The sequence below is a fragment of the Montipora foliosa genome, chromosome 6, assembly GCF_036669935.1.
Source record: "Montipora foliosa isolate CH-2021 chromosome 6, ASM3666993v2, whole genome shotgun sequence".
NCBI lineage: Eukaryota > Metazoa > Cnidaria > Anthozoa > Scleractinia > Acroporidae > Montipora > Montipora foliosa.
The window spans coordinates 2470742-2478241 of record NC_090874.1 but is presented as its reverse complement, the minus strand read 5'-3'; the positions used below and the strand labels follow the sequence as shown (position 1 = coordinate 2478241).

Sequence of the window (7500 nt, the reverse complement as noted above, 5' to 3'; positions counted from 1 at the left end):
TAACATATTTTCGGGAGGAAATTTTTTTCAAAGAATTACTTGGTTGTCGGTGGCTTCTGTACACCTTTACTTACCCCCGGTAAGTGAGTACATGTCCTTTGCAAAATGGCGGTAAGTCCAAAAAGAGATTTCCATGCTGTCTCCCAATATTTATTATTAATAATAATTTAAATGGATAGGAGCCCCGAGAATTAGAAGGAGAAAAAGGTTTTTGCTATGTTTCCATGGTACTGATTTATCTTTTTCTTCCTTTGTTTGAAACTTATGAAAGCGATCCATTTTATATTGTTATCGCTTTATCAAGCCCTTGAAGCGCACTTTACATTCTTCATTTTTTTTTTTACAAGGTTTGCTTCAACTGGCTTCTTGCACCGGCCCCAATTGTAATTGTTATTTTTGTACTGTAACTCAGACGTCACGGGATCTTAGCCATGTCAGGTAAGGCAAAATAATCTTTGGGAAGGGGAAATAGGCAAGATATCTGTTTACAAACATTGCTTTTGTTATATATTCAAATGTACCAACCACAGAAACAAAAGACCCTTTGTTTCAACAGCCAATGAGGCTCTGGTTCGCACATTAATGACAATAGGTGATCTCAACGATATCCCCTACACATTAGCTCAATTGCAAGTTGGCAAAGATGGTAATTTCCCTTTTTGCATCCTGAGATTATCCAGATGAGAAGTTATCTGTAACCTTAACTGTTTTTTTTTTCATCAGAAAATAATCAGGACAAAATGAAAGCTTGAAATGATTACCTCAATTATAAATATTAAAACAGGATGTGGCACCTATGGGCCACTGTTGCCAGAATTCCAGTTCACACAACCCACTCTTTTAAATGAAAGAAATGTATTTTAAGACAAAAGCTTGAAGTGATCCTCATACTTATCTGGACAACTTGAGCAATTGTCTCTTAAAGACACCTGAAAAGTAGACCTTTTCATGGTTTCTGAAGCCATCTTGGTTGGGGGGCAAATGTGGCTTAAATTACAGTGAATGTATGGGATTTTGGCCAAATTCAAATTTAAACCTGTGTAACTTGGCTGCAGAATGGCAGATTTCAAAATATTTTTAGTCATTTTATTAATATCATTCACTCAACAGAAAATTAGATCATTGTACAAGGCACAACATCTGAAAAATGGATATTAGAAATCTCTTGGGTTGTTTCAGCTGTGGTACCCTGCATTGTGTTGGTTTAGGGAAACAAAATATGAGCCCACAATACTTGTGTGTAGAGAAACCTCTGAAAATGGTGAATGATCTAAGGAATGGAGTTGTGCATGTATAATCACAGCTAAATTATGCTACAATCACACTATCTTCAGATTGAAAGAAAATTCATTTCGAGAAACAAAAGTAGCAGCAAAGTGGCAACTGTTAACCCTGTTGTTTTGAAAGAACGAACGTGAAAACAAGTCGCAAGATATTTTAGTGGCAAAGGGAAAAATTCAGTCAAAAATGCAACTGTGTTGGTTACAATTTCAAGCACTGCCTCACCCCTCAACCCTACCCCTGCCTACCCCTACCCCTACTCCCAGAATAGTAATATAGCAGGAACACAGGAACCCAACAAATTGACCTGTTCCCAGCTGAGTGGCTTCATAACTCAGTTGGTTGAGAATTGCACTGGCATCGCAGAGGTCATGGGTTCAAATCCTGTTGAAGCTTAATTAAAAGCTCCCATTGAAGCTGTACTTAAATAATAAGTCAAATAAAATGAATATAAATACATTTTCAAGTTAATAAGGGCATTTAGACTCAACTTTAATGTAGGAAATGGCAGTGAACTAAGAAATGGCCTAAATTAGATGGAGGCAGAGCCACACATTTAAAAGTATTCCCTGAAACTAAGCTCCAATCAATATCAAATTGCAAATTCTGTACCTTGAGTGAGAACCATTTTAAAACACCTGCCTTTATCTGTTACCTGGAAAGCAGAAACTAAAAGTTGAGCAAAGGGAAAATGGCAAATAGTGCACAAGACAACTTCAAGAATGGTGAAATCTCCCAATGCCTGCCTTATGTCGTTATTTATTAGGGATATCTACTGAAAATGCAGGGCTTTTATTTTGCTTCATAAATCCCTTCTGCCTAAGAACATTGTTTTGGGGCTGGCAGTTAACATCAATCTTTCATTTGTTTTTGTGAAATATAGCCCCTGATAAGCCGGCACCGCCTGTTGTAGGCAAGGTGACATCTGATAGCATTGAACTGTTGTGGGACCAGACATCAACTGAGGATCAGGCGGGGGGACGATTACGCTATTGTATCCAGGAAGAAGAGGACTGTAACAGAAAGGGATTTGGGAATGTCTACAAGTATGAATCTAAGTACTAAAGATCTGGCCCCGGTTGTTCAAACAATGGATAGCACTATCCACCTGATAATTCACTATCCAGCGGATTAACACTAGCAAAACCAATAATATTGAGTTATCCAGTGGATATTGATTTATCCGGCGGATAGTGCTATCCATCGTTTGAACAACTGGGGCCCTGCGGCTGGTTCCTGAAAGGTGTAATAACTCTATTCCAGGGATAAATATGCCTTATTCCAGCACATTTATCCCTGGAATAGAGTTGTTACATCGTTCAGGAACCGGCCCCTGGTTATCAATTTTGTGTTGTTATAACTTGGCTTTTTACTCACTAATACAGACACTCACTAACTGTTATCATGAAATAACTATAGACTTTGACTCTTTTGATAAGTCTAATTTATGCAGTTTTAAATCATGCTGCCTAAATTATGACATCAAACTCTGGGTTTTATATTCATTTAGAAATGTACAAGGTCTAAAACAAGAAAAGATTAGTCAGAAAGAATACAAAAGCCAGTGTCTTACTGTATTACATACATTTTTGTAACGAGTCCCTTTTTTAGGCTCATCAATGTCACATGTTAAAAATAAAGTTTTTCAGTTCAGTTCAGTTCAGTCAATGGCAGAAAACTGAATATATTAACCCATTGACTCCCAGGGATTCCCCATTGACGAGTAAAATCATTTGGCGTTTAATAGACAGAATAAAATATTAAGTCTGGCCAGTTCAGGCCCTTTTGGGAGTCAAAGGGATAAATTATTAAAGGGGTCTATGCATTTTTCAATTCAATCAATTTGACTCATTAACCCCCTCCCCCCCACCCCCCCACCCCCCCCAATTGACAAGTAAAACATGTCTGGTGTTAGACAGAGAAAGATCTCCAGGAGTCAATTAGTTAACATGTCAATCCTTTTTCCAAGTTTGTTCTGTTCGTTTAAAGTGGTACTACGACCAAAAAATAATTTTGTTTTTCCTTTGGATTTCAAAACTATGTTAACTTAACACTAACTCACCCAAGTTTTAAGTTCTGATTTTAAAAAGACACCTGTTTATTTTAGCTGGAATTTTCTTATTTATTGGTCCGCCATTACTAACTTTAAAATTTTGAGAGAGCTGGGTCGAGGAGAAAATGACGTCAAACACTCACTAGTTTAAGAATGCAATGCGTGTGTACGCGATCTAATTAACATGCAGCACGGGAGTTTCGGGCTTTCAGACTTTTCAACCTGTGTTTTGCATATATAATAAATTGCGTTTACACGCTGAAGTTTTAAGCTAGTGAGTAAATGACGTCATTTTCTCTAGATCCAACCCTCTGAGGTCCAATCGGCCAGTTTTGAACGTGAGTAATGGCGGACCATGAAATCCAAAACTTACACTCAAAATAGACAGCCTTTGGATAAAACTCGAAGCTCAAAATTTTGCCAGTTAGGTGTTAAGCGAACACGCTTTCAAAATCTGAAGAAAAAAAGGAAATGATTTTTTGATCATAGTACCACTTTAACAGTGTAAGTTGTTTTACAAATTCAGTGGCTTTGCTAGGAGTAAGGTGCTCAGAGGTCTGGAGCAAAACAAAACCTACCGTTACCGTCTACGCATTAGTAACAACAATGGACATAGCCCTTGGAGTCAAGTAATCACTGTTACCACTACAAGTAAGTTAATTATTGCATAATAATAATAATATTATTATAGTCAATCTTATTAATTACTACCGTGTATTACAATTATTTAAACCGTCACAACAAAGTTCCTGTGTCAGTTAACAATCCATTGACTTAAGTTGCATTCTTTTTTTAACCACCAGCAGAATTCATTAGCAAATTATAATATTAAGTTAAAATTATTTATGAAATAAAATCAGTTTCTTTCTCATCAGGGACTCCATTGTCTGGTCGTGATCTTCACTCTGCCGTATTAAATTGGGAACTAGAGAAGGTGGAAGCAATTCTGGAAGAAACGTATGTATACAGTGTACAGGGTAGATCACATAAACTGTGTCCAATGCTCTCAAAAGAGAGCACTTATTGAACTTTTATACACTTTTTTATTTAAAAACTTTGCCGTTTAAATTTATCAGTGAAAGGTTCTATAAAAGAATAGGATCACACCATGTCGGAAAATTTGCAATTTATAATCATGTCTCTTTTTAAATTCTATTTTGAATTTAACATTCAGTGCTATTAAATTTATGGCATGTTTTGTAGCTTCACACCTCACACCTCACACCTCTTGTTTCATATGGTTCCAACCAGTGGAAAAATTTGATTATTCTTTGTCTAATAGTCATTAATAATCTGAAACAAAATAAAATCAAACTTGAACTAGAGGTACTTTTCAAAAATTTTGAACTAGGAAAAAATCTGAATTACAACATATGTAAGCACATACACAACAGAAAACCATTGAGTGAGTCAGGTGCTGCTTATGTAATACATTTTCTATTTTGTTTTTTCTTTGGGCAACCAACCTTTTCAAGTTTTTTACTTACCAAAAACTAGTCGCCTGGGAAACTTTCTGGTGGTCTGGGACGACCAGATGACCAGATGACCACTAATGTTGAGCACTGAGTTGCTAGCTCAAGTGACAATTTATAAATAAATGTTAGTTATTATATTTGTGCCCTTTGTTTTCTGCTGAACCTATTAGGGTAATAAATCATTATAATAATAATCCTTATTCTGTTACTATATACTCTTTTTAATGAATTGTTACAAATTTTGGGCTAAGAATTAAGCCACTCTAGACCTGGCAATAGGATATTTGGGACGAAAATATAATTATGTCTCCCTCTTTCTGTTGACTTAGGGTGTTTGTCACTGGGAGTTCGGCAAACTTGTGCTTGTGCATAACACCGTCCAGTTATTGTGTATTCCTTGAAAAATATTTTATTCATAATCATATTACATCATGGTGTTCTGATTTGCAGCAATGAGCAATTAGTTGATACCCCTGATGCATTTGGAATGTCTCCTCTAATGATTGCGTCACAGAAGGGATACACAGGGTATAATATACAGCGCATTTTCTATGTTCTAATACATTTCTATTTTCAAGAGTTGTGAACATTAGCCGGTGGTGAGAAGGGGCTTTTGTTGTCCAAGAAGGCCTGTCTTAACTATTTGCAGAATCTGATGTCTTTACAAGGACATCATGTCCTTCTCAGTTAATAATATTTAAACACCCTGATCACATTCTCTTGCACATACATGTATAGTAGTACGTCTTATACTCAGATGTTCAACCAAATGAGTTAACCAGTTGATTTAAAAAATGCAAAGAAACTGCAACATTAGCTTTCGATTGATTCACACCAGGAAAACCTAAAGCAATGCTATTGTGCTAAGTTTTGTAGTGCACTTTTGTTCATTTGTTCACTGTCCTTTACATATAAAAGTGTAAAAAGGGCAAATTGTTATTTTTCTGTGGAAAATGTATGTTACTTTGTGACCGTGAACTTTTGAGTCTCCTAGCTTCTTTGCTTCATATACAGTTTCTATATAGAAAATGTCAATTTCTTGAATACTTCAGCTGCAATTTACATGGTAAACTGAATTGGGAAAATATTTTTAAAAAAATAAAATTTTGTATAAACTATGTTTCTTTATTCCTGTAGGATTGTATCAAGTTTGATTGCACACAATGCTGATGTCAACTTCTCTAACACAAGTGGAAAAAACAGGTGAATACTGTGGTTTTGTTGTTGAAAAAATTGTTTAACTGCATCTCATTTGAAAGGCTTCTCTGCTAGCAGAGGTCTCTTTCTTTTGCATTTGCTGGGCTGACGAGTGTCAGAAAAGAGGTCTACCTCTTCCAGGGGTGGAAACTCACTTTGATCCAACTGTTGTCCACAACTCCCTTGGATGGCACTCTTCAAACTCCATGCCCCATGATATGTTTGCTAAATGTGACTTGAGCCTGCTGAGCGGTCACGCCAAAATGCAAACTGCAGACTGTGCAGACTGTGCAGGCCATGGGTAAAATATGGTGTTACCCACACTATTATTGAGAGCTAACCGTAAACAGGCTATAAACCTGAATATTATTTAGGCCTAATTAGGCTTACCGAATGTTATTTAGGCCTAGTTCAGGCTAACCGAATTTTCATTTTACAGACAGTCTGCACAGTGTGCAGTCTGCATTTTTCAGTGTCCCCCTGCTGTGCCCAGCAGATTCCTTTTCCTTTTATCTTTAAAGGTTGTATTTCTTTTGTTTTAAGCATGATGTTGGCCTGTTTTGGTGGTCACTTGAACATAGCACAGCAGCTCCATGAACAGGGAGTCTTACTTGACACCAAGGACAATAGTGGATCAGGCTGCCTTCACTGGGCAGTTGATGGTAATAAACCAGACTGTGTACAGTGGTTACTTGATAATGGAAGCCAGGTAAACAAAGGATTTGACATAAGGATGTGATGAAAGTAGTTGATGTGTTGCTGCAGCTCATTTGAGGTAGTATATTCAGTAAACGTGACTCGGCTTGTACATGTATGCCAGCTCAAGATGTGGAGAATTCCATGCTAGAATTTAATGAAATTTTCATCTTAAAATCACAGAAAATATTATGTAATAAATAATGTGAAAACTTCCTCTATAATTTAATCAAGAAAGGTAGCAAAGTGGACAGTCCATTTTAATTTAATTCTCAGGTTGATGGTGAGGATGATTTTGGTTGCTCACCTCTATTGAGAGTTGGTATGTACCGTGTCTAGGATAATAATACCATATTATTATTATTATCATTCTTTATGCTACTGCAGACTGAAGGGCTCAGTTGATTAGGGACTGGTGCTCAAGGGAGATCAATGGTTCAAAACTTGATCAGAATCTAATAGATTCATTCATCTTCAAAATTGTAGCATCCATGAATGGTAATGTGGCAGTGGCCAAACTTTTAATTAAAAATGGAGCAGATGTGAACAGGATGGACAAAATAAAGAAATCTCCTTTAATGGTAAGTTATGACATGCATTTGCACTGAGCATGTCCAGAGTAAATATATGCCTTTGTGAGTGGCCCAATTGTGATGAATCCCTTGAAGCAGTCTCATGAAGTGCCATCCTACAGTGCCAAAGAATTGTCACCCCATTTCACATGTTCATAGCGATTGCATGTCTTATTTCGAACCTTTTCGTGCGCTTAAAAGACAGGGGGAGGGACACTGTTTGTCT

The 7500-nt window shown here is 36.8% G+C and overlaps 1 protein-coding gene across 12 annotated transcripts in view; it reads left to right on the top strand.

Annotated features, from left to right (window-relative positions):
• Positions 1-85: 85 nt before the first annotated feature.
• Positions 86-7500, top strand: part of LOC138008525 (fibronectin type 3 and ankyrin repeat domains protein 1-like) — an 11260-nt gene continuing 3845 nt past the window's right edge. For 9 of the 12 annotated variants that reach the window (XR_011124257.1, XR_011124256.1, XM_068855845.1 and 6 more), the window contains exons 1-10: positions 108-227; positions 348-438; positions 2165-2327; positions 3861-3985; positions 4210-4291; positions 5260-5337; positions 5947-6012; positions 6550-6715; positions 6979-7024; positions 7189-7283. Coding sequence is in view for 10 of the 12 variants with exons in the window: in XM_068855845.1 (XP_068711946.1) it covers positions 432-438; positions 2165-2327; positions 3861-3985; positions 4210-4291; positions 5260-5337; positions 5947-6012; positions 6550-6715; positions 6979-7024; positions 7189-7283 (828 nt within the window). In the remaining 2 variants the exon portion in view is untranslated. Of the gene's footprint in view, positions 228-347; positions 439-2164; positions 2328-3860; positions 3986-4209; positions 4292-5259; positions 5338-5946; positions 6013-6549; positions 6716-6978; positions 7025-7188; positions 7284-7500 lie in introns of all 12 variants that reach the window. The other 3 variants (XM_068855844.1, XM_068855840.1, XM_068855839.1) reach the window with 3 other exon arrangements.